General features: G+C 36.9%; 5 protein-coding genes across 6 annotated transcripts; 2 read left to right on the top strand and 3 right to left on the bottom strand.

Annotated features, from left to right (window-relative positions):
- Nucleotides 1-377: 377 nt before the first annotated feature.
- LOC110172621 (recombining binding protein suppressor of hairless-like) lies at nt 378-4,612 on the bottom strand. Its single transcript, XM_020938521.2, has 11 exons — nt 4,476-4,612; nt 3,916-3,954; nt 3,709-3,804; nt 3,463-3,628; nt 3,204-3,378; nt 2,971-3,108; nt 2,786-2,898; nt 2,560-2,700; nt 2,329-2,484; nt 1,682-1,785; nt 378-1,431 (listed from the first exon to the last, which is right to left on the bottom strand). The coding sequence occupies exons 1-11, from the start codon at nt 4,493-4,495 to the stop codon at nt 1,089-1,091; spliced, it is 1,491 nt and encodes a 496-aa protein (XP_020794180.1). The 5' UTR covers nt 4,496-4,612; the 3' UTR covers nt 378-1,088.
- Nucleotides 4,613-5,656: 1,044 nt separating this feature from the next.
- hgsnat (heparan-alpha-glucosaminide N-acetyltransferase) lies at nt 5,657-11,695 on the bottom strand. Its single transcript, XM_020938519.2, has 18 exons — nt 11,466-11,695; nt 10,547-10,662; nt 10,344-10,477; nt 9,375-9,496; nt 9,211-9,280; nt 9,066-9,135; nt 8,858-8,961; nt 8,705-8,781; nt 8,574-8,604; nt 8,332-8,492; nt 8,135-8,250; nt 7,928-8,049; nt 7,451-7,577; nt 6,935-7,021; nt 6,782-6,859; nt 6,613-6,683; nt 6,395-6,507; nt 5,657-6,279 (listed from the first exon to the last, which is right to left on the bottom strand). Exons 1-18 carry the CDS (start codon nt 11,644-11,646, stop codon nt 6,098-6,100), a joined length of 1,962 nt encoding a protein of 653 aa, XP_020794178.2. The 5' UTR covers nt 11,647-11,695; the 3' UTR covers nt 5,657-6,097.
- Nucleotides 11,696-12,989: 1,294 nt separating this feature from the next.
- Nucleotides 12,990-15,563, top strand: LOC110172643 (dynactin subunit 6). 2 transcript variants are annotated; one of them, XM_020938548.2, is made up of 7 exons: nt 12,990-13,089; nt 13,271-13,335; nt 14,348-14,453; nt 14,529-14,614; nt 14,699-14,746; nt 14,834-14,976; nt 15,247-15,563. In XM_020938548.2, the coding sequence occupies exons 1-7, from the start codon at nt 13,064-13,066 to the stop codon at nt 15,337-15,339; spliced, it is 567 nt and encodes a 188-aa protein (XP_020794207.1). In that variant the 5' UTR covers nt 12,990-13,063; the 3' UTR covers nt 15,340-15,563. The 2 variants fall into 2 exon arrangements, with proteins under 2 accessions (XP_020794207.1, XP_055014303.1); XM_055158328.1 differs by having other exon boundaries at nt 14,699-14,976.
- Nucleotides 15,564-15,604: 41 nt separating this feature from the next.
- gtf2e2 (general transcription factor IIE, polypeptide 2, beta) lies at nt 15,605-23,542 on the bottom strand. Its single transcript, XM_020938538.2, has 8 exons — nt 23,354-23,542; nt 22,863-23,023; nt 17,710-17,789; nt 17,142-17,249; nt 16,886-17,068; nt 16,666-16,759; nt 16,455-16,570; nt 15,605-16,165 (listed from the first exon to the last, which is right to left on the bottom strand). The coding sequence occupies exons 2-8, from the start codon at nt 23,020-23,022 to the stop codon at nt 16,046-16,048; spliced, it is 861 nt and encodes a 286-aa protein (XP_020794197.1). The 5' UTR covers nt 23,023; nt 23,354-23,542; the 3' UTR covers nt 15,605-16,045.
- On the top strand, nt 20,606-20,978 carry smim18 (small integral membrane protein 18). Its single transcript, XM_020938578.2, has one exon. The coding sequence runs from the start codon at nt 20,645-20,647 to the stop codon at nt 20,954-20,956; it is 312 nt and encodes a 103-aa protein (XP_020794237.1). The 5' UTR covers nt 20,606-20,644; the 3' UTR covers nt 20,957-20,978.
- Nucleotides 23,543-25,014: the final 1,472 nt, after the last annotated feature.

Raw genomic sequence — 25,014 nt, 5'->3', positions numbered from 1 at the left:
GTATCATGTAATTGATAAATACAGACAGAATCACCAGAAGGAGCCTGCATTCCACAGTTTGAGAACCAGTGTTTATAGATCTTAAAATGGTGATTCTAATCGTGTACTGCCGTTTGACATTTCTTGGACATCCCTTTGGAAATTTGATTAGACAGACAAAGCCAGCGGTCACGATGCACTATAATTATTGGTTGAAACTTTAAGAGACTTGAGAGACACCAACACACCATGCCACAAGCACAGATAGACAGCATTAGAGTCAGGTTTCATTGCAGCAATACAAGTCCCTGTTTAAAAATAGTTGGGGGTAGCTTTGACCTCTACCCTGTTGAACATGCTTGGGCAGCAACTGACCAAGTGCTTGAACACATCTAATACACCCTTAATATAATTTAATAATGCTCTATGATAAAACATTACAATTTAATACACAGTATCAGCCTCAATATTGGTTGTTCTACAACTACAGATTTTTTGTAAAACCAATGACACAGACTTTAACTAAAAAGAGCAATATCTGACCGGTATTAGAGAAACTGATTGTGGTATGAGTTTTTTGACATAAAGCAATGTAATTAGCATAGCAGTGTAATTTATAAAACTGAAATTGTTAGACCATTTTAGACAATTATTCAACCTGCTAGTTATGCTATTGAGTAATATGCAGAATTCTATTTGGTAACAAAAGATAACTATATTACAAAAATATCAAAAATGTACCTCCATAAATGCTTATAAAATATAATATGTATATAAAATAATATAACAATATTCCTTGGTCAGTGAAATGTTCCCTTGCAGGCTCTTGACCTCAATGGAAAGAAAGCAAAAGCCTAATAACAGCTTTAAAAACAAAGACATGTGACATTGTTAAAAGACGTTTTTAAGTTTGGTTTTTCAATTTAATCCATGTCCTGGTGACTTGTCCATACCAATCCACAAGAGGGAGCTAGTGGGCAAGTCTTGTCCAAGCAGCTTTCAATAAAGCACGTTTTGATCATTTCTCTTTGAGATAGAGTTACTTGTGTGCTGTTTGTGCAGGTCCATGGGCCTCTTTGGGAAATTACTTCACACAAAAAATACATTTACTATGAAGATAGTGACATGCTTGAGCCTCCAGATGATAGGCCTGAGTCACTGCCACTGTAAGCCCCTTGACTTTCCCCCAGACCACCCAGGGAGGAGGAAGGCGAGGAAGAGGAGGCAGGTGATGATGAAGAAGTGCTTTGAGAGCGTATGATGGCTCCAGCAGCACTGCAGTGAGGCCGTGGGCCTGGCTCAGGGGTGTAAGTGAAGGTGAGGGCAGTGGAGTAGATTATTCCATCATTCCGGACCAGAGTGACAGGGACCTGCACTGGCTGTCGCACCCATCGCCAACCCTCCCTGAAGGCTGAGATGTCTGGGACCACACACAGCACACTTTCACCACACCTGAGAAGACACACAGTGATTTAATGTCATTTGATACAGGCAAATAAAAAAAAACTACATTTATATTCTTATACAATTATATACAGTCATATATCAACCATTCTTTTTTTGACTTTCCAAACATGGTGTGACATGGTTTCAGATAAACCTGAACTAACCCTCTTTGCCTTCTATTCCCAATGTCTGATACTGCAATATTCAAAAGTACTACTGTCAGTAAGAATGAAAGTAGTGATAATTATTGTTTTACCTATACATGGTATCAGCCTCCACATCTCCAAACCAGACTCTGAGGTTAGGGGTAAAATTCTGTCCTGTCAGCTCCAACATCGCCACATCCCCACCACCATTCAACTACAAAAAATACAATAGGTTATACATTAACAAGTTGATAAATATATTTACCAGACCTCTTATGCAAGCCATAGCAGTTTAAGTCACCCTCTGTCCACATGCTATGAGATCAATCCCAATCAATTACCAATCCTTTATCAAATACATATTAAACTCTTCAATAACATTTGCCAATAAAAATTATATGTTTAATAATATTTAATTTGTATTCAAATATCATTTGCAATAATGTTTTATATGGATCTTAATATTATCTTTAATTACTGCCTTTGTAAAAAAATAAAAAGTAAGCAAGTAACGTTTTAGCCAAAAACAAGTTTGTTTAATTGTACTGAAAAACATGCTTCCTTGTATCTCCACAAATCTGACTCTTATTTGGTCTAGAGGAGGGCCTCCTCCTGCTTGTTTACATGGAAATGTTCCTTTGCCAATAATATTACAAAGCATAAAACCTATCCATCTCCACAAAGAATGTTCTGAAGCAGTTTTAAAGACTTTTTCAAAATACCACCTTTATAGTAATTGTGACTGATGTTACTGTACCTGTAGACTCTCCACCACAGGGACAGGTGTGACTGGATTTGGAACAGGACCCATGCCTTCAAAGAAAGTGTACTCTGCTTTGTCTGTGCTAATGATGGTCCAAGAAGCCCCATCGTTAATGACCTCTTTGTTAGCTTCTTTGGAACACGGTGACGCCTGGAGAAAAATATGAAGATATGAGAAAATAAGAAGCAACCAATAAGTGTTTGCTCAGAAACAGTTGATGCACACCTGAAATTGAATGATCCGTTCTTGTGAGAGGCAAAGATACATCCTGTCTGTGTCTTTGAGGTAGAAAGCACACTTGTGGAGCTGAGAAACTGGGTCATCTGCATCTAATAATGCATTCTGCTTGTCCACTTTCCGTATGATCTACAAAATTACAACACGAAACATATTTGTCTAAAAATGAAAAAGCAGCAGTTACAAATGTGTCATAAAGGTTCACTGTACATACCAGTCTAGGGAGAGCCATGCCAGTGACAGAACAGACCAGTTTGACCGTTTGTCCATAGTGAATATAGCCATCTCTCACTGCAAACTCCTCCCCTTCAGACTCTTCATCGTCCACTGTCATAAAAGTTGGAAAATATTAGTTTGTAGCACTTGCAGTGGCAGTATAGTGGAGTTTAGATATCCTACAGAGGTGAATGAAGAAGGCCCCCCACTGCTGTGAACTGGCATGGAAGTTTCCCCCATCCACATGAAGATATCTGGTGCTGACTGTCTGAGAACGTAAGCGATTAAACAGAGCCACCTTTGTCCCTGAAGCTATGCACACTGCAAACATGACAGAAGAGATTTAGAAGCAAGATACAATATACAATACACAATACATACTAAATGTTATGGGCTGAATTGAGTGTTTAACATACAGTCTGCGTTTTTAAGAGATTGTTTCTTTTTGGATGGTTTGGAGATGACCTTTATCCTCTTGCTCAGGAAGACGCCAATGTTGGCGCTGTTTCCGTACAACATCTTCACAGAAAGCATGAAGTGTTTACGTTTATCTGAGTCACTGATATACAGTGTTTTTGCAGTGCAGAAGTGCTGAAATAAAAAAGGGTTGATTGATATTTTCATCTGGTAACAGAAATGTCACAATGACAAAGTCTTTAGACATAAATGACAAACCTTTCCCTCCAGATTAAGTTGTTGCATTTCCTGTTCGCTGTTCCCTATTCCAATGAAGGCACAAGGTTGAGCCTCCAGCTCCGTGCAGCCTTCTCTTTCCATTTTTTCCTGCTTCTTCTGCCAGCCACTGCCCAACAGATATACACATGGTGGTGGGCAAAAAAACCTGGGACAAATCCAAATGTTTATGTAAGAAATACAATTTCCTGGAACAATTTGACAAGTAGCTAATCAATCAGCACTTACCGTTTCTCATTACCATAAGACTTTTGGGCTACTTTTGCATGCAGAATTAGCACAGTTTGGTCATCTTTTTCTTTCAAATAATTTCTCATAGCCTCCCTAAGACATAACACAACAAATTTAGCACAAACGCAAATGCCAGTGATCTTCAGCATGGCCTGTGCTCCCTAAAGTGTACAGTATGGTAAGTACGTGTGTCCCCTGGTTTACCTTGTCAATCGTTGAGGCTGCGGTCTCTCACCAAACTTCCTGCAAAACAAAAAACATAAAAGGTTCAAGATAAACTTATGTAGAAGACTGATTTACATTAAATGTCTTGTTGTTGGCTTTATGATTATACTCAATGATTTCACAAAGCAATGCATAATCTGTTTTGAAATTCCTTGTCTTAAATCTCAGCAATACTGTTCTGAATTATTAATGAATAAAGGGGAACACATATCTTTAAAACGAGGTTAGTCTTCTTTGCCTGCACTGTGGTCTGTGTATAATGTAGCAAAGTATACAATATACAGAGAAACTATAGAGTTAACAACATTGAGCTTCATTTAGAGACAGTCAATGGCAAAGAAAGCAAACGTTGGAAAAATAAAGCTTTTGATCAAGTGACCGCACACACATCTAGACAGTCCGATTCTCTCTTTACTACCACTACCATCCGGAATCCTCGGTCAACTGGGGGTCCTCTTAACCACGCTGTAGCAGACAAACAAACCAACTTTTTGATAAAAAAAAAAAAAAGTTTAACTCTTCTTTACTTTTGCACTTACCCCGTAACAACGGGCGCCATCTTCCAAATAACTCTCCCCCCGAAAAGTTCAACAATCGCGAGATCCCTCCCCACCCCCCTGCGCCAAAGCCCAGCGGCACAACGGAGAAAGGAGCAGGCTGCAGACTGAAGGCAAAAGCAAAAGGGGAGAAGGGAGAGAGGGGGAGGTGTGGCGGGGCACAGGGGTGAAGAAGGGGGAGGGACGACGGGCAGAGGGCAGACGCCAAAACAACAGGCGTGGGAAAGTTACAAAGCCACGCGAGAATTAAAAAACTCTCACAATAGACATGAATTATCCGCGGCGCAGGTATCGCGAGAGTACGCTGCAGCCGCACACTGAGCTTTTTCACAAGGTACCCACTGTAACCAGATTCCCACGGCTGATTGTGCAATAATTGTCAGCTACACCTCTTTGCAGTGATAAATGTGGCATTAAATACATGGGATTCACGAATATATTATGTCAGTCTGGCTGTCTCATAACAGGCAATTATTATTATTTAAGCGGGGATTGGTAACACAGAATAAAGTTTAAATAAAACGTTTGACTAGGTTATAAAATATGATGTTTATTGGAATTCTAATGATTTTAACTCAGTCTGATTAATTTATTTATGACCTCAGTTCAAACTAATGTATTGCGTCATGTGGGAGATTGGAGTCCTTTAAAATGCATACATCTCGAATAAGCTATAATGTGTTTGTACAGCTGATGATCCCCCATTGTGATCACAGCGTTTTGTTTTGTTTTGTACATTGTTCTGCATGAGGTTGACAAATAAGGGAACTAAAGCCTACAGTTTGTGTCTAACACCTGACAGAGACTATAACCAAGGATGGGTTCAATATAGCAATTTTAGGAGATAAGGAAAAAAGAGCTACAGACCTAGAAGGCTCATCTTTAAACGTGGTAGAGAGGAGCTACATCATAACAAACCAGCTGCTGTTGTCACACTGGACAAGATGTGAATAAAAAAACAAATCAGTAAATTAACTATGCAGCTAACCACTCTTTCTGGGGCACAAAACAGAATAGACTCCATATAGAGTACATATATTGGGCAAACTTGCTGTGTTGCTGAGCTGTTAGTACTAGCAGATATCTTAAAAGGCAAGATTGACCAGTTACTTTAGATGCTTTTTATCCATCTTTTGTGGTCTCAGGACAATCAGAGGCAAAAATACATCAAGGTGTCCTTTAATTATGGACAGCAGCATATAACAGTAACAATTAAAACTGTATAAAATTACATAAATGTACAGATTTACAGAGTAAAAAATATATCAGCATTTGGATACTACTTTAAAGTAAGTGCTATTGCATTATATGGCACTCGTGACATAAAAAAGAGGGGTTCCATGAGTTTTACAATAAATCTGAAAATGTATGATTCTTAATATACAAGATGATAATATGAGAAAGATACTTTCCACAAAGACAAATAATGACTTAAACATGTATCATATTTTTTCCTGAGTGAGAATTCAGTTTCTTAACAAGTCAAAATCCGTAAAGTCTCAAGAAAATACTGTACTTGTATCCCCGCAGAGTAAGAAAAGGGTATGTGCATTTTTTTTTAACAATGCCATTGTAAACATGGTGATTTAAAGTTGCTTTCATGGTTATATTTTCCAGAAGATCTTTTTCCTATACAATATATAGGAGATAAAGACCCAACATGATGTGGCCACAACATTTTGTATGAGATGTTCCAAATGAGATTGGCTGTTGACCATTTGCCAACGGAAGGGAAAGTATTCCTCAAAGACTTCATGACCCACATACACGAGAATGGAGTTCATACCTGAAATAATGTTCATAAACATTAGAAACATTTCTAAAGCCAAAGCCAAACGTGCGGTGTAAATTCCACAACAGTGAAAATACTGAAAGCATGTTAAAGTTCCCTGAATAATTACCAGGGTAGTAGAAAGGTGCACCAGACCACCACTTTTTCACGTCTATAATATAGTAGATGAGCACTAGCAGCACAAAGGCAAAACAGGCCAAAGTAGTCACATAGGACAGGGACCTATAAATTAAGAAGCAAACAAAAATAAAATAATTACTTCATGTGCATATTCAAGACTATATAAAACTATACAAAAACATAAAGGGACATATAACCATAACCAACCATAGATTCTTATTGACAGGAATATATCCCTGGTCTTTGGAACATCTCGTGAGTATTGCTGATATGACTCCCTATAGGATGCACAATTAATTTATTTGAACAGAAATGTTATACTAATAATCAAAATATAGTTAATGATGTCAGTACATTTAATGATCCAAATTCTTACCAAGAACAACCCCCATATAAGAAACCTTGACATTATGCTTCTGTGTAGATCTCTGTAATGCAGAATTATTTTGCCTGCCTGAAAAGAAAAAAACATTTGTCAAAGGTATAAAAAGTTATTAAATCCAAATTGAGTGATTTTCACATGTCAAACCTGTAATCCAAGATAAGCCATGACTATTGAGTTTATGCTGCCCAGAACACCTTCAGGATCAAATGGCATATGTGTTGCATAGATAACCTATAAGAAAATAAGAAGTGTTAACAGAAAATGGTAAATGGTCACATTTATATAACGCTTCAATGACACACACATGCACAGAGTACTCAGACACTGGGGGCTCGAAAGTGCAAGTGTCCAAAAAGTGCCCAAGGACACAACAGCACCTGTGGGAGCTGGAAATTAAATGCTAACCTATGGGTCCGTGCATCAGCTAACTTATCTTATGCTCTACCAACTGAGCCACTGTTACTCTCTAAGAATATATATAATATAGGCTAGAATATCCTCCTCCTCAGAAACCTATATAGAATATAGGTTTCTGAGGAGTTATCTCAGTGTCTTTATTGTCAATGGGTGTGTAAAACCAAGCCTCCAACAGTGAGCAGAGCGTTAAAGACTAAATCTGCAGTATAGTGGTCTGTTCCAGTTGTTTAGCTGCTCACTAACCCGTGAAGAGGGAGTTTGATAGATGTGTTTCGCTCCCAGCAGCCAGCGGTCAATATATCCAGCAGCTCCTCCAGTGCAGTTAGCATACAGACCCATGTCCCCTATTCCTCCTGGACCCAGATAACCCCTGTTCACACAACAACACCTGATTAATATCTTCTGTGTAGCCATGATAAAAAGCATTTTATTTGTACTTTGACACTTTAATCAAACATCAAATTAAAATTCTCTCATCAAATGCTGAATAAAACATCCTTGAGTTGGAAATAAAAGGCTGCCATGAGTAATTTAGAATAACTTTGCTGTATTTTTATTTTATTAAAAACAAAATGGCACTTTTCATTAGAACTCAAATTTCTCATGCCAATGACTTTGTATTAACAATTTACTATGAACAAATTGCTGTATGAGAAATTATACAGATAAAAGCTTTTCTTGCAGTGACCACTTATTAGACTCAATCACTTTTCAACTCACGTGGGGCAGTCAGGAACAGGAAGTAGAAAAGTAAGGCAAAGCCATAACACTTCTAGAAGGACCACACAAAGCCAGGATGGCCAGTAAAGCAAGATATCGAGAATAGGTGACCACCAAGTATCCTAGAAACAATGCATAAAACAATCTTTTTTATTAAATAATATAGTGAATAGAAGTGAAGCACATCTAGATAAAAGATTTGCCCACCGTAGTAATTATGTCGAGGTGGGCTCTTGCTACTAATAAATCCAAACATGCCACCACCAGATATGACCAGGCCAGACGCTGCAAAACGCCTGGAATTCTCAGGTTATCCCAGGACACTAAAAATAAGCAGATTTAATTTTTTTTTTTATATCAACAACCAGTAAATCATTGCATTACAGGTAAATTTTTTTACTAACAAGGTCCTTGGCAGTAATTTGGGTTGATGATGACAATCCCAATTCCAAAGAGCAACAAGGTCCTCCACACCACCTTCTTCAGTAGAGAGGAACGAGTGGCACCTGAACGCAGCAGCATGTTGACTGACAGGGCAATAGATGTCCCCATGATAAATACAAACCTATACAGAGCAAAATCATATTATTATCTGTGCAAGATTTAATTGGTGTGTGTGTTAAATGATAGAGAATAAGGCGCTTACCAAGGAAAAACTAGATCAGCAACAGTAAGACCTATCAGGGGCCAAAACAAGAACAATGGTATTATCTGACATAACACCTCAATTGAAACCTGCTGTCAACAAATCCAAATAAATAAGCCAATATGGGTTACCATTCCAGCTTGAATGCCTGAAGAACCAATATCTCCCTCCTCCATAGTTCACAAATACCATAACAGTTAACGATATACTGTAAGAAAGTATGTTTAATCATAGTATTACATGTTTACAAATGCAGAAAGTGTACAAATGACATATGCATGTACCCTCTGAAAGTATCTAGTGATCGCAATCTCTTGTTAGGGTTGGGAGGAGGAGGTAAGATGTTGTCAGTGGCTGTAGTAACCGTCCTGCCAGGAGAGCCAAGTTCCTAAATCAGAAAGAAATATGAAATTAACCATTGTGTTCTTGATTACCCCATATATATTTTAGCATTGTCATTGTCAAAAGATTTAGGATCAGCAAGAGACTTACAGAGTTGATCAACCGCTCAGTTTCCATAGAACCTGTCAGCTGAAAGTATACTCTTCTCACTGTCTCGAGTCTGGATACAAAAATACACTTCACTTTGGTATATTATTCTGAATTTAGTTGCATCTGTAACGATATGATACATTACCCAAACACTGTTCTTCCTACAGCAAAAAGTAATGCCAATCCAGAAAGGACAAAAAACGCTATTAGGATTGCTGTAAAAAAAAAAAAAAAGCACACATGCATTTCTTACCAGTAAAGCTATATTTACTCACACAGGCTTAGCCTCATAGACACAGTGTGACTCACGAGTGTAACTGTTCACCGGTTCTCCATCTGTCACTATGGTGCAGTCGGCTTCTGACCTATTGTTCGGATTTTTTATCCAAAGGGAGTAATTTCCATGCTCTCCAAAGTGAAAAGTGATTGCACTGTAAGATTAAAGTTACAGGTAAACCATAACATTTGGCCGGTCACTGTAAATACTAAAATCAACTTTGAAAGCTAGAACAATATGCAGGGTGTCCCAAAAAAATTGACAGAATTTCACAGGCTAATCATTTTGGCAATTCTTGATTAAATAACCTCAAATTTTCACAGAATGTATATAAACAGATCAAGATTTTATATTTGATGTTTATTTTTGTTCTGTTTTCAGGTTGAGTCATGCCATTCACTCCCAACTATAAGTAATTTTGCTTCTTGGAATATGCTCGCACACAGTCACCCAAGACAGTGCAGCGTGCCTTCAATGCAAAATCTGGAAAAACTTCACTAACTGGCAAACAAATTTAGACTTGATACAAAAATTTTAAAGAGGAAAGCTGGTTATGCAGGGCTAAAGGATCTAGTAGACCAGCATCAACATCATCACTGAGCTAGACTTAGTAGTTTTCAAGATAACTGCTTTTAAAATTATGTCAAATTTTTTGGGACACCCTGTATTTTGGAGCTGAGTATGTCTATACGTTTTCTTTGTAAAAATGGGGAGATTTTTGTTATTTTTGTTGTAGTACGATAAGATTTGGGCTGTAGCTGGTGAATAAGTCACTTTTATGGCTATGCTCAAGCCTTTTGATGATACAGTATATTTAAACTGGGACTGTCAGTGGCATAAAGTCATTTCAATATTATTGTTTATCGTTATATTTCTCTATAGTTATATATTGTGCTTTAAGATGTGTTATCATGGCAGGCTTAACATAGCATCTGGTACTATAATATGTTTATATACTATAGCAACTGCCAAAAACGTTCTTCTTCTCCTATATTACTTACTTGCAAAGCTGCTTGGCTGAAGTCGTATTAAGCATTACTGTAAGTCCATGCTGTGTATTCACAACAAAATGTGATGAATTAGGTTGGCCAGGATGGAGCGATGCAGATACCACTCCAAGCTGTTGATATAGACACTAAAAAGGATGTGAGATTATAGATTAACTCGCTGCAGAGAGTAAAACAGCAATTGTGTGCAAACTTACTTGGTAACATTCCTGAGAAGTCCAACTAACGATTACATCAGTGGTCAGCTCATTGCTGACTGTCAGTAATGCCTCATCCATTTTAAGTGGACGGTGTTTCTGATGTTGAAAGTTAGCTGTAGATGAGATGACAAAGAGAATAGACAATTATAAATAGCAAAATACCAGAAATACCAACCACATTAGAAGGGCTGCTAAAAATAGATGCCTCTTCTCCATTGTTGATCACCACCAACCTTATTGCATTCTGCGTAAAAGCTAACTAATAACTAAAAACTAACTAATGGGAACAAAAACAGAGTGACCAGATGTCCCTATTTACCCGGATTTGAGCCCCTGTGTCCCCCGTCCAAGCAGATTTATCCAAAACCATTGATTTGTTTCAGTTTAATAAAAGAAATGTCCCAGGTATCCCTATTTTTGACCTGCCAACAGTAAAAAGAAGCATATATAGTTATTTGATTAAGTAAAATACAGAAAACCGTGCTTAAAAATGACCAAAACACAAAGAAAATGTGACTATACTGACTCACATATTAGTCATGAATGGGCCGAGTGCAGAACAATTTTTGGTTTACAACCACCCCAAACCGAAAGCGTCCCAGTTTTTTTTTTTTTTTTTTTTTTAAATTTGAAGATCTGGTCACCCTAAATGAAAATATAAAAATACTTCTCCTGCATTGTCAGCTGCGCTAGTCCCTAATATGTTAGCACGCTAGCTAACCAAGCGCCGACCCAAAGATGAGGACAAAGCTCAGAAACTATGGCTGCAGTCCCGGTGGTCACATGCGACTTTAATCCGTAAAACAACCCGGGAGGGAAGTTCAAACTGTTCTCAGGAGATCAATGGACCAAAGAGAAGACGCGAACATGAAGCTAACATCGTGAAACAGAGTAAAAAAAATAAAAATCTACTCACATCTGCTGGACATTTCTGCTGTTAATGGCACTACACTTATAGCTACAATCAAAGCAACACTGGATAAATAAAATATCGTAAAACTGTCTAGATATTTCATGTTTTCTTGTGTTGCATGTATGTCCTTCTGTTTCTGTGCTGGCGTAAATGTTGTGGTTTTATTTTGTTTCTTTTTTGACATAGCAAATTCCTCCTCCTCAAATGACTTCCTTGTTTTGATTTTGTAGTGGGTGCGACACAGGACAAATTTAATTGCATCACCTGTTTGGCGCTACTTAAAATACCTAAGATAGTAGATCAAAAAAATGTTTATAATATGTAACACTTTGCCAACGATGTTTGTACAACATAGGAACAGAGCCCAGGAGAAGATAGCGTTAGATTGTGTAGCCATCAACATCCTGCCATTATCTTAAATGAATTTACCAACGCTTATGTTTCATTTGTAATAGGTCTGATACTATGGGCTTAAAGGTTCATGAAATACAGTTATTTTTTAAAACTGTACGTCCAATACAAAGTTAATACCTCGTCTAATGACTATAAAAAGATAACTAATTCTATACCTAAAAACATTTATATTGTAAAAGTAATAATCTCATAGATGGTAATTCTTTACAAATTCCAAAAATATGGATTAATGAAAAAGAATTCCCAAAAGGTAAATTTACTAACTTTGAATTAAGAAAATGTTTTAACAAAATCATATATCCATTCACACACAACCCAAACAATGTTGCCTTTGTTGTTGTTACTTTAAGAACCCAGAAATGATCAAAATTAGAACAAATTATCTTAAACTCCCCATTCCTAAAAAAAAAAAAAAAAAGCAAAAGAAGTTCATTATAAATCTCTGTCTGGTATGTACCCTTCCAATGAATTCATCACACTTTGGTAAAGAATGTAATAAATGTTCCTCCTGTGATATGGACATAAAAACACTAGAGCACCTCTTCTTTGAATGTGTCCATATATTACTTTATGGGAAGATGTACACTTGTGGTTGTTCTCTAAAATACCCCATCTAAAGGAGTTCACCATGACAGACATTATCTTTGGACTTCTATGTAAGGATAAAAAACATTAACTGTTGTTCTTTTTTATTTATTTGTAATTATTATACTTTTTTTTTCATCCACAAAAACTTTTTTTTTAAACCCTTTTTCATAACATTTATCAAAGAGCTCCAACTTTTTTTTCTTTCTTTTTTTTTTCCCCCTCTCACCTTTATGGACAGCAAGAACTCTATCATTCTAAAAAGAACTCATCACTAGCTATGAAGCACCTTATTTAATTTGTTTTACCTATTTTTTATTTTATTTTTTTTTTACATTGTTCCTGTCTGTTCTTGTCATGCTTAATTACTTGACCATGTAACATTGCCAATTTGTTTGTTTGTTTGCAGCCTATAATTTTGCATTCAAAAAAAACAAAAACACGACTGTGACTGTACATCTTATATGTAGAGTTTGTAAAGTGTCGCTGGGGGGCGGTATTGTTCTTTACTGATTATTATTTTGCGCTAAAGAAGGCGGCCACAGGCGTAATAATCGAGTACCGAGCGCTCAAGCGGCACCACCCGACGCATTCATATCGCCATGGATAAACAAAACGCACAGAAAAGGTAATTTAAGTTTTGTTGTACCATATTAACCGTTAACTCACAACTAAATCAATTCTGAACAGTAAGAGCAATGACTGCCTGGGCATAGAAATGTGTGATGGTTAATTACAAAGCATATTATTAACATTATCTGGCTAGCTACTTGAGCTAACTTTTGACTTGGTTTTATTCTTTTTGACAGCGTCAAAATAGCCGCTGGTGCAGTTGTGTGTGTTGAAAGTGAGATCAGAGGAGATGTGACAATAGGTAAGAGTGTTTTTATATATATATAATTACAGACTGTGATGGAGTTTGTTGCTAACATTCTTGAATATACAGATCAATACAGGACGGGGCGTGGGGTAATTCTATCTCGACGAAAAGATTGTGACTCATTGTAATCCCATTAACATGATCTAAATTTCATATGCATATATTTAGGGTTTCACTTAAAATATTTGAACTTTTTGATAGTTTTCAAACAATATTAAGGCAAGGCAAGTTCATTTGTACAGCACAATTCGTACCCAAAGTAATTCAAAGTGCTTTACAGAATAAGAAATACATTAAAGTCACAATACAAAAAAAAATAAAATATAAATAATCATAAAATTAAAAAGGGAGAGGCATTAAATGAGAGAGAAGAATGTAGAATGAAAACCTTTCAGTCATGTGTACAGCTAAACAGAACTGTTTTGAGCCTGGATTTAAACAGTGTCAGAGTAGAGGCGGCTCACATCTTCAGGTTTTAGCTGCATGAATCTGAAACGCTGACTCCTCGTGTTTATATTAAAGTCTTCAAACCCCAAGGTTATGTCAACACTCTTGAAACATTTGATTTGACAATGTTTGATATTTTTGTATAGTTTTTATGTTATAACTAAGTAATATGAAGTGTAAATTAAGAGATGCCACTGAATACTGTAAGATTTTCTTTGGTTGTGCACCAAAGTCACATTTACAAATCTATCCTCAAAGTCTCAACTTCTCCATCCCTCAGTTGTAGGCCCTCGGAAAAGAGGCAGGAGTTTTGTTATTGGCTGTCTCCTCTCTATAGGTGAGAGGAACAGCTCTAGGACCAAGGAGCTGAAGCTTTGAAACAGCAATTTAACATAGACAGAATGCGTCCTTGTTCAGATCAGCCTTATTTTTAAATTTTATATTTATATATATATATATATATATATATATATATATATATATATATATATATATATATATATATATTATATATATATATATATTATATATATAAAAACATATTTTTTTCTGTGTTCAGGTCCCAGGACAGTGGTTCACCCTAAAGCTCGAATCATTGCAGAAGCAGGACCCATTGTCATTGGAGAAGGCAATTTGATTGAAGAGCAGGCACTTATTATTAATGGGTAAAGTCCTTTCTGTGCTACTTTTTACTATAATTTTCACTTTTTAAGAATAACAATTTGTTGTGTTCATTTTAGTTTTCCAGAAAATATCACACCGGATTTGGAATTTGAACCAAAGACTATGACCATCGGCATCAATAACGTTTTTGAAGTGGGATGCAGTATCCTTTGAGAACTTTTTATTTATATTGGCCAACATAGCAATAAACTTATGTAAGAAAAAAAATTGCCTTAACATTCTTTAGCATCCCAAGCTCTGAAAATTGGAGACAATAATGTAATAGAATCAAAAGGCAAGTCTCTTTACTTTTCGCTGAACATTATTTTCATGTGCCACCAAGAGTTTTGTTCAGTGTTCTTCTTGTTGATCCTTTTATTAGCTGAAGTTGGTAGAAACGTCATATTGACCAGTGGCTGCATTATCGGAGCATTTTGCAGAGTCAACACCTGTGAGGTCATACCTGAGAATACGGTTATATACGGCTCAGGTTGCATGAGGAGGGTGCAAACTGAGAGACCACAGGTACGACAATGCTACAGCAGCTGTGTTTACATTCACGCTCAAAATCTGATTGAGATTTAAGACTATTAAAAGGGCATGTAAACAGCAAAATCAACTCATTTATTTCTGATTATGGTCCCTCTGATTACACATATCAGATTTTGTCATTTACATAATCTTAAAAGGTTCACAAATCAGATAATGATCAGATTTTGGTGTGCATTTAACGGCAGTATCTGTCTGGATGTTAGAATGGCATAATGGTGACGATGATTTTTTATTTACTTTTAGCCTCAAACTTTACAACTGGATTTTTTGATGAAGATTTTACCAAACTACCACCATCTGAAGAAGTCTGTCAAAGCGGGTCACAATCCCAGCTAGACCTCACTTTTGGACATTACATGCAGAAAATGTATTAAGTGCATATTGTAAGATAACACAACTATAGTATACAGTATAATCTCTTTATGTGATCTGATAACCCTGTTACCTTTAATTATAAAATATTTTCTTATGCTTCTGCTTTCCTATACCTTTTTGAACTGAGTTTGTTTTGTAAGATTAATAAATGACCTTAAATAAAATTGTTTGCATTATATACACAACAGTGTAAAGATTTAATCAAGCTTGTAATCACTCCAGCTCATACACTTCATAGATCATTTATTTAAACATTTATTTAAAAAGAAATCAAGTCCTGAAATTATAAGAGTATTAAATAAATGTCCCAATAACAGATAATTAAAATTGTGTAATGTTCAATGTAATTAATCACTGTACTGCACAGCACTGGCTGATTAAAGAGAACATGTGACATCTGGTCCTCCAAACAGTCACAGCATTTTCCTCACACTATGGTATATGTATAAAAACAAATTCTAGTGCATTAATAGCATGTGACCTATTGATCTTGCACAGTCTTGTGTTCCTCTCATCTCTGATCCAAAATAAAAGCCAAAATTAACAAACTAAAACCAATAAAGACCAGAGATGACAGATGGAAAAAAGAGAAGTCTGTATTATAGTTTGCGCACATCCAGCTGTTTCCAAAAATACTGTTTTCTGACCCTAAAGGAAGGGAGGCGTTTCATTTATTGGCTGGCACACCATCTGAATAGTCCTCCAAAACACCAGCCAAGTGATTGTTGTGAGTCTTGAACTGCCTTTTCCTCTGTCCACTCTGCTTCTTCCTCTTCTGGACTGGTAACTGGAAGACACAAGAAATCCACTTTAAGAATCAAACAAGATGTCTCATAACAAGGCCTGTCATGATGACTAATTCTATAAAGTGCGATATATTTCTGAAGTAAAGAGACAATAATTGATATACTGAAACCAAACCATCCTCCAAAAGTATTCTAAATGTATAATATTGTTAAAAATATGAACTTCAATAAATGAATAACAGTGTGATTCACAAAAGTTCCTTCCATCATTTACCGAAAGATAGTCGATATAGTATTTATCGTGACAGGATATATATAAAAGTCACTCACCACTTTCTTTGGTCCCGTTTCTTGCATTGAGGAAATGCCTTGTTTCTTTAAATACTCTTCAATTTTTTCTTCATCTATTGAATCAACAGGAACGCTCCTCCACAGCTTTTGAAACTCTAATATAAATGGAGTGATATTATAGAAGGTCCATTATATTCTGTCATATGGAAATACATGAAATTAAGAGGCTACTTTTGACAATAGTACTTACCTTCATCTACAACAAACTGGCAGTGTTTGTCATTGTAAAAAAGAATCTTCTTTTTGTCTGGCCTTGTAACAAAGATGATCTGATCTCCCAAAGCCTGTAAAGACATACATTTGTTTAGTTTTTTCATTCTCAGCAGTGCCCTTGTTTTGCAAGCAGAACACACAGCATGTAGACACACCCATTGCACTTGTATGCAGTAAAAGCATTCACTGGGCATTACCTTAATGGCTTTGGCAGCATTGGGAAGGCCCTCCTCAACATCATCCAGCAGAATTCCCCCCAGTCCCTGCTGTCCATGTTTGTCCAGAAGCCTGAGCAGGGCTTTTTTGTCTTTTAGATTGTACTTTGGTTTGAACCCATATGTGCCATCTCGAACTTCAATTTTTGGGTTACTGACAAGAGCCTACAATTAAAATGATATTATTTAAATGTAGAACAAAACAAAAAACTCTAAACACTATTCAAAAGATTCACACCTCATTCATAAGCCACTGTTTTTGCTTCATGCCGATATCGAGGAGTTTGGTCTCATCCAAAATTTCATCTAATGTCAGGAAGTGGGTGTCACCATTCTGATGCCTCGTCTGATGTGAAGATACAGAAAAAAAAAAAAGAAAAAAAAGCAGGATGCAGAGATGAGAACAGTTTTTCACAGAACATTTTACATCTTAGATCATTTTTAGAACAATTACAATATTTCATACATATAAAAAGATGGTGCAGAAAATGCCAATATTCAACAAGCCGAAATTCACTAGCAAGAGACGACTCAGCAGAGCACCATGCCAACTCTACAGTAATTATAAATGTACAGATAAGCAACACATTTCACTGTCTCCATAAACGAAGACAGCAGCGTGAGGTATATCAGTCTAGTTTAAATATATTCTACTTTCTTCTGTGAGGCAACGATAATATTCTTTACATCAGATGCCCTTTCTTTAGGGGCTGAGATTTGTACAAAACTGAATTATTTGCTCCTTAAATTGGTTGCATTCAAACAACATTCATAGTGGCAAAGAAACATATACAACAGTATTTTACCTTCATGTAATTGACTATTTTGGCCAAGCATCCGAATTTGTACCCAGAACTCGTCTTGATGTTGATGCCATTTGTGGATTCTGTGGAAAAGAAGAAACACCAGTGAGAAAAAGGAATTTGTATTTGGTTGTCCCATATGCTACCGTCAAAAACATATTTGGAGGGTGAAGGGGTAGATTTTAATCTGATATCACTAAAAAGTATCAATAGAAATCAGTTATATTTATTTATGTGCTCATTAAATAATTTTTTGATGGAAAAAGTGTGATATTTACATTATTTCAGCAATAAGGAAAGTGACCTATTGCTCTCGAATTATATAGACACAATGGCAAAGTATGTGATATCAACATCTCAGCTAGATGTTGATATCACATAATTGATTTCTATAAAATCTGTGTAAATTTTTAGTTGGAGGTACGTCACCTGCTTGTTTCTATGGAGAAGTAATTTCTCTGCTTAGAATGCTCCACAATACGACATTAAAATACAATAAATGTAAGGTAAAGCTGTTTATAGTTTTACAGCTCAAAAATACCAACAAAAACAAGTATTATGATTGTGAGCGTCCCCGCTTAAATTGGTCTGGTTTGGTCACCATGGCGATAGAAAGGTTTAATAACATTGTGAAACATTCCAGACAAAGCAATAACATTCCTATGGAGAAAAGCATTTGACCCTCCACCATAAAAGACAATTTTACACACTGCACCTTTAAATGTCTTGAAATGGCAATAGTGGGAAATCAGTGTCCATAAAGTATGCCATTTAGTTTATAGTTTTGTAATCCATGACAACGTATGGTGCTTAGAGCATTTACAAAATAGCTGAGACAGTAAGATATAAAATGCAGATCATCAGATGAACCTAACAAGGCAGGCTCCAGCTGGTTCTTTTTCAGTAGAACAGTGCTCCCCTGTGGTGAGTAGTCAGTCTGGCCCCCAACTCTTTCCAGTGAAAATGGAAAAGGACAGAGCCTCATGAATGATGCAGACTGTGGGCGGGACCCTCTCTGTGACTGTGAGTGTGGTGGGCGGGACTTCACGTTTCTGGCAGGCTGCTGGGCGAATGGCGCAGAGGCAGGACTAAGCGCCAACAGCCAATGGCAGAGCGGAGACTGCACTGAGCGGAGACAGAGCTGCAAGGAGTGGCGGAGGGAGACGTCTACCGCACAAGAGAGTGAGGGTGCATGAGGAAAACAGGGCCAGAAGGGGAGACTGAGGGCGGGTGAGAGTGGACATCACACACAGGTGGAGCATCTTCCAAGAACCAAGACCCACATCGGTAAGAAGCTGTTTATTTTTGGGAAGAGCACCTTTTATTACTGTGTGACTTAATAACAAACTGTGTGGTTTTAGAGGATACAAGCTTATCGAGCTGCGTAGAAAAGGGTTCGGATTTTGGACGAATTCAGCGTTTTCTGTTTGCCAAATTTAAAACAGACTGCAGCACAATTGGTGGCCATGAATCCATATTGTGCAACAGCAATATGCCTGAGAGCTGATAGAAGTCACAAGAGCAGAGAACTAAATACTGTAGCAAAAGGACAGCACGTGTGATTAAATAAACATGCTTCAGTCTGCTCCCATCCTCAAACCAAACGTGACATCACCATCATTATCTCACTGTTTGTAGGATGGACAGGATGTGTGTGAGCAGGCAGATGGAAGGAGACAGACTGGGCCAATACCAGGTTTAATCATTGGAGAAACTGCCTCTTTTACACCTCTCTGGGGTGGGGCTCAGTTGTGGTGAGGCAGCAGATGTTGGAGGCAGGTCTCTCTCTGTCAATAGGGGCAAATAAGCCCTGGGGGGTACCAGCGGGCAAATGAACAGTGCAAATCAAATTGTTGTGATGGTAATAAGTGAGGCTATTGGGCTAATTATAAGAGCTCTGCCTGCTATTACAATAGCGATCCTAAATGAGAAGAGAAAGTGATTGTGCTAAATTGCATTGTGTTGGTGAATTGAAATGAAAACCACACAGATATTAGACGAGACCTTTTGAAATGGAAGGACCTATTTGCATCTATAATCTAATTAGGAGCTCACAAAAGTTAATGTGCAACGCTTCAATAATCATGATTGGATTGCTTTTGCTTTTGCATTTGCCAGTTTTTCACAACAGTGCCCAGGGAGAACAGAATCTGGGATAACTACATAAGGTTCATGTTACGGTTTCAAGTAGCCCTTAAAACAAAGTATTGAAAAGAGAGAAAGTACTGCCTTTGTTTTGTTTTTGTTTTTTTTTATTTATTTAAATTTTTTATCTGCCTTGGTCATACTATTTATTTATTATTTAAATATTATGCTTACTGATTAATTGTGAAATATCTATAAAATAATGGTCTGAAGGTATGTACTGCCAATAGTTTCATTTTAAAGAGATTTTGCTCTTCTCTTGGAGGTATTAAAAATGCATCGACCTGCTGAGTAGTGTAGAGGCAACATGAGTGCCTCTCCTCCTCCCTGTAATATGGGTCACCAACAGTCTGAGTGCAGAATCTTATAAAGTCTGTGTGGGGCAAAACGGATACTGGCGGACCACTCAAGAAGGGACAGGCACCTTCAAATTATTTAGTACACTTTGAAATAGTTAATAGCTTCTTTATATCATAGTGTTGCACGATATTAAAATTTCACTAAGGAATTCACTCAATAGTCGATACTGATTACTATTCCACAGCAAAGATAAAAATGGACAATGGATCTTAGCTTAGCATGACATCTAATGTTCGTTTGGGTAATGCTCAAAATCATATTAAAACAAATGTCCTGTAATATGTGTTTTTTGCAACATTGACACTTGCTCAAATGAGTGTCTACTTTTAGTATCAGTGTTGGTATCGACTATTAGCTGATTGTCGACAGTTTTGACAACTGTTTAATGTCAGAAGTTATAACAACTGCCCTCCTGCTGTTTCTCCAGTACAGAATGGCCAACAGCACAGCCGCGACAACGCTTAACTTCCCCGAGGCAGAGCCCCTGTCCTACATGTCCATGCAGGTCCAGGAGGTGTACCCCTTTCATGATGGCTGGAACGTGGCCTGCTTCGTCATCCTCCTGCTCTTCATCCTCACTGTCGTCTCTCTAGCGGCATTAGCGGTTCTCTACGAGTTGCTGGACTGTGGCTGCTGCGCCAAAGGAAAGACTCACCTGCAGCTTCAGGCCGAGGGCCCCGGGAGCTGCAGCAGGCTCATGTCTGCCATGTGCAAACCACCCGACTCACAGACTGAGATCGTATGAAATGGATGAAGACTATTGTATTTCAGAGCCAAAAGTGTGTATTGCAAATAATCATCATGGAAAAAAGGGAATTTTATATAATTTTGAAAATGAATTTTGTTTTATATTACACTAAGGATCTCAATATTATATTTCATAATGCACTTTTAACCAACTTACAAAAACGTATTTAACATTTGAAGCCTTGCTAACAAAGCACAAATGTACTTTAACAGAAAAATAAAACAATCATGGCATCAGCAATACGTTTATGTAACAAAAAATGCTACAAGTACTGAAACAGTGCCCTTAATGTCTATACAATCACAGTACACACTTACTTAAGCTCACTAAACTGGCATAAGTAATAGGAAGTTATTATTGATTGAAAAATTATTATTGAAAGCTGTGTTTAAATGTTCTAGATGTATTTGTTATTTACTTTTGATTTATCAGAGATATTAAAGTTATGTACAGTATATATTGTTGTGTGTAGAGTACAAGTGCTACACTGCTTCATAAAGTTCAGATAAATTAACTGCTTTGATTACTGTGGACAAGCGTGGTCTCTCATCTTTGCTTTAGTTTAACAACAGAACCCTCAGTTTGCACCAATGTCCATCAGTGCCACATGTCAAAGAGTGATGTGAATTACTATGCCATATGGACAGTGTATGTTTTATGAATCTAACACAAAAATGCCTAATAAATGCCTAATAAATGCCCACAATTAATTGGTTTCTGTATTCAGTCAATCTATTCGAAAGGTACAATAATTTCATAAATTTTATGTTTATCAAGAGTGATAGTCATCGATATCAGGCTCTCTTTTTGCATACAGACAGTAATTTACTTAATTTACTTATTTTTATTTTAAAAGGTCCTATATTACACAAAATGGGAGTTTTAAGCCACGTTAAAATGTTCTTACCTCGTCAATACAAACCCAGAGTTGCGTTTCCTTTCATTCACAAGTTTGAGTAACTATTTATTATAAGACAGTTAGACAGACTCCAAAATGCTCTTTTCCACCTTGTGATGTTATGTGTAAGAGAATTTAAGTAATTTAACCTCCACGTATATCTCAGCTTAACACTGTCTCACAGGAGCTATAATAACACAATCATCTCCTCTTGGCATACCATTATCTAAATTGTGGCATATTGCTGTCTAACTGGTGCTTACTGGCCCCTTAGTCTCACCACACATGTTTTATAAACCTCCCCCTTTGGAAGCTTAGTCAAGGGGCATGAACACTCAAAGATCAGACTATGCTCAATTTTGAAATCATACCATGTTGACTTTTCAATTCCCTCTGTGCCCATATTATTGATGGTAAATAAACTTCTACTGCTTAAGACTTCAGTTGGTCTCCAGCCTTTTACTTCCACCCTTTCTTGGACAAAATTAAAACTTCTACAGCATCAGGTAGTTTTAGTTTTCAAGTTAAGAGCTCCTTTCACCTTTAGTTTAGTTGAGATTGGAAACTCCAGTTCTGAAATCATCCAAATGATTGTAGTGAAGGTGTATGGAGTTTAAAACACAGTAGAGCACTTTCTGTATTAACACATGACATCACAAGGTGGAACAGAGTGTTTTCTGTTTGAGGAAGAACTCAGTCAAAATATGCAGGGTTTGTGTGAATGAAACAAAACATGACTCCAGGTGTGCTTGTGTTGAGGACACATTATAAGATAGATCAGAATATTGTGTAATATGGGACCTTTAAATGAATTTCTATTACAGATCTGGCTTTGATGTCAAGTGGTGTAGTAGTTTGGGTAAGTGACTTTTGAAGTGGGTGTAAAATATGATAACCTGTAGCTGCAATGGGATACTTGGAAAGCAACAATCTTAAGATAATTGTAACTCTAGACAAAACATGCGGTCTTCTTTACATGTACACACAGGACACAGGTTTGCTTACCAGAGCCATGTTTGGTGCCGGAGGAGCTGTCCCTGTCGACTTTAGGTTTCTTCTTTTTGTGTGAGCCTGAATCAGCAGAGGCAGGTCTTTTCTCTACAGCAGGAGTGGAGAGGGCTCTCTTTTTGAACAGCTCCCGCTCCCTCAGCAGAGCGGGGTCCATCCTGAAACAACACCATGATGATACTTTTACATTAAATTTATTTGGCATCATGTTTAGAATAAAAGAATAAAAGGTCGTGTGTATGATATCAGCTCCCAGCAGCTCTCACAATTCGTTGCCACAAATGAAGACAATATTAGCATGATTTGGGATTATCTGGTGAACATACACTCATGAATACAACGAAAGCAATAGCATACTTGCGAATACAATCTTGATGTTCACAAACAAACTAAATCCATACGACATTTTCACGTTTAAATGAGGAATAAACCCACATCGTGCACACACTTAGCTTTCATCTAGCAGCTCTTCGTTAGTTTTACATTACCTGAGAATACGTTCCTAATCCCAAAGAAACGTTTTCGTATAGGAGGATTAAAACAAGAGAATTAAGTAAAAAAACAACAAAAAAACAAAAAAAGAATTTTCTTTCAGCAGTATGATAAACGACAGCTTAGAAGGAAAAGTGAATTGTTCTGTTTCTCACTGCGGTGTCTCATAATGCACTTCCGTTCTGTTCGATCATTCTGTGATCAACTGAAAATCCTTGGACGTCATCTTCGTGAGTAAAAAAAAAAAACATCATTCATTTACGACCATGTTTTAAGATTTGATACATAAATTATAATCTTGACTTTAATAATATTATAAATAGTATCAATTATTTTGGAGTCTCGGATTGAAAGGGATAAGGAAAGACCAGCCCCTGAAGTGAAGTGCCACCTAGTGGCAATTCTATAAAAATGCATCACATCGCATTTGTAATATTAAAGAGACAGTATGTAAAATGTTGTTACATTTCATAAACATGACCTGTGTTTGAAGCATAGACTCGTCCTCAGATACGAGTTCATTTCAAATACAGCTTTTTACTGACTACTACTGTAATGCTTATTCTTGTATATATCACAAAAACAGGACAAGTAAGCTAAATGTTATAATTTGCTGTTACTTCAAGGCTACTATCATGTCTGAAAACAGAATAAACCTCACATGAGTTTCATTTGATTTGCCAGTTTCAATATTGAAATCCAGTTGGTTCAAGTAAAACTGAAAGGACCCCCGTACCTGCAGCCAAGTCAGTGATTCTTGGCTGTACTCTCTGCACCTCAGTGTGAATTCTGGAGGAGTTGAGTTTTTGCAAAATCTTAAGTTTATAACTGAAAAAGAAGAGATGCAGGTTTTTCTTACCATTGCATATAAGCCTATAGGCATATCAGTTGTCTCTAACATTGTAATACTAAAGACTTGTCAATTTAATGAACAATTCATGAGGTATGCTGGGGGATTTCTGTTAGAAAAGTTTGTGGTGCTGTCATCAAAGAGACACTTGTTACATCTTCTGTCTTCTTCTCAGAAATGTACGTATGGTATTCTTCTAAAACTGCAAAACTATGCATTAAACATACTTTTGAACAGTTTCTCTGCATAGTCTGTGTGCTTACACAGGCCTACCACTTTTTAGACTTTTATGAGTCCTTGGCCGATCTCACTTCAGATATAAACTGAAGAGCACACATTTCTGCCACTTTCCCATGTTCTCACTCATGAAACGTGCATCTCCAAAATATGGGATAAAAGATTCAGGAGGCGAGTCAAAGAAGTGCATCATGAATGATTAAATATCTGCTAACCTAATTTGGGGCCTCTTTCATAATGAATGAATTTCAGTCTTTAGTGATTCTGTGCCACTTAAAGGGGACATATTATGCAAAACTGACGAATTAGTATTTAACCATGTTATAATGGGGTATCCTCATGATTTGCTTACTCAAAGTTGTGGTTGAGTGAGGAGTGCCACCTATAGGCCTACTATGACACCATTGTATAGAAAATATTATACATTATATTAAATGATACCTATATAAGATGAATTAATCATATGCTATACTGTATCATAACAGTCATTCTTTATTGATCATGCTTGGCTGAAAACGCGTTGAGTTCAATACGTGCAATGAGCAGTAGATGGCAGTAGAGCTGCAGTGT

The sequence above is a fragment of the Boleophthalmus pectinirostris genome, unplaced genomic scaffold (assembly GCF_026225935.1).
Source record: "Boleophthalmus pectinirostris isolate CB_2022bp ecotype Guang Dong unplaced genomic scaffold, ASM2622593v1 HiC_scaffold_22, whole genome shotgun sequence".
NCBI lineage: Eukaryota > Metazoa > Chordata > Actinopteri > Gobiiformes > Gobiidae > Boleophthalmus > Boleophthalmus pectinirostris.
This window is presented reverse-complemented; position numbering and strand designations above follow the sequence as displayed.

What these genes read in the sequence shown, in the direction of transcription:
- LOC110172621 (XM_020938521.2), bottom strand. Translation starts at nt 4,495, where the DNA reads ATGGCGCCCGTTGTTACGGG. An exon ending in TCTTATGGTAATGAGAAACG is followed by an intron (nt 3,629 to 3,708) that starts GTAAGTGCTGAT and finishes GATTTGTCCCAG; the next exon opens with GTTTTTTTGCCCACCACCAT. An exon ending in GGCCTTCTTCATTCACCTCT is followed by an intron (nt 2,899 to 2,970) that starts GTAGGATATCTA and finishes CTTTTATGACAG; the next exon opens with TGGACGATGAAGAGTCTGAA.
- hgsnat (XM_020938519.2), bottom strand. Translation starts at nt 11,646, where the DNA reads ATGTCAAAAAAGAAACAAAATAAAACCACAACATTTACGCCAGCACAG. An exon ending in TTATATGGGGGTTGTTCTTG is followed by an intron (nt 6,684 to 6,781) that starts GTAAGAATTTGG and finishes TGCATCCTATAG; the next exon opens with GGAGTCATATCAGCAATACT. An exon ending in TGCACCTTTCTACTACCCTG is followed by an intron (nt 6,280 to 6,394) that starts GTAATTATTCAG and finishes ACATTATTTCAG; the next exon opens with GTATGAACTCCATTCTCGTG.
- LOC110172643 (XM_055158328.1), top strand. Translation starts at nt 13,064, where the DNA reads ATGGATAAACAAAACGCACAGAAAAG. An exon ending in CAGGCACTTATTATTAATGG is followed by an intron (nt 14,454 to 14,528) that starts GTAAAGTCCTTT and finishes TGTTCATTTTAG; the next exon opens with TTTTCCAGAAAATATCACAC. An exon ending in TGCAAACTGAGAGACCACAG is followed by an intron (nt 14,977 to 15,246) that starts GTACGACAATGC and finishes ATTTACTTTTAG; the next exon opens with CCTCAAACTTTACAACTGGA.
- smim18 (XM_020938578.2), top strand. Translation starts at nt 20,645, where the DNA reads ATGGCCAACAGCACAGCCGCGACAACGCTTAACTTCCCCGAGGCAGAG.
- gtf2e2 (XM_020938538.2), bottom strand. Translation starts at nt 23,022, where the DNA reads ATGGACCCCGCTCTGCTGAGGGAGCGGGAGCTGTTCAAAAAGAGAGCC. An exon ending in AAATAGTCAATTACATGAAG is followed by an intron (nt 17,250 to 17,709) that starts GTAAAATACTGT and finishes TCTTCACATCAG; the next exon opens with ACGAGGCATCAGAATGGTGA. An exon ending in AACAGTGGCTTATGAATGAG is followed by an intron (nt 17,069 to 17,141) that starts GTGTGAATCTTT and finishes TTTTAATTGTAG; the next exon opens with GCTCTTGTCAGTAACCCAAA.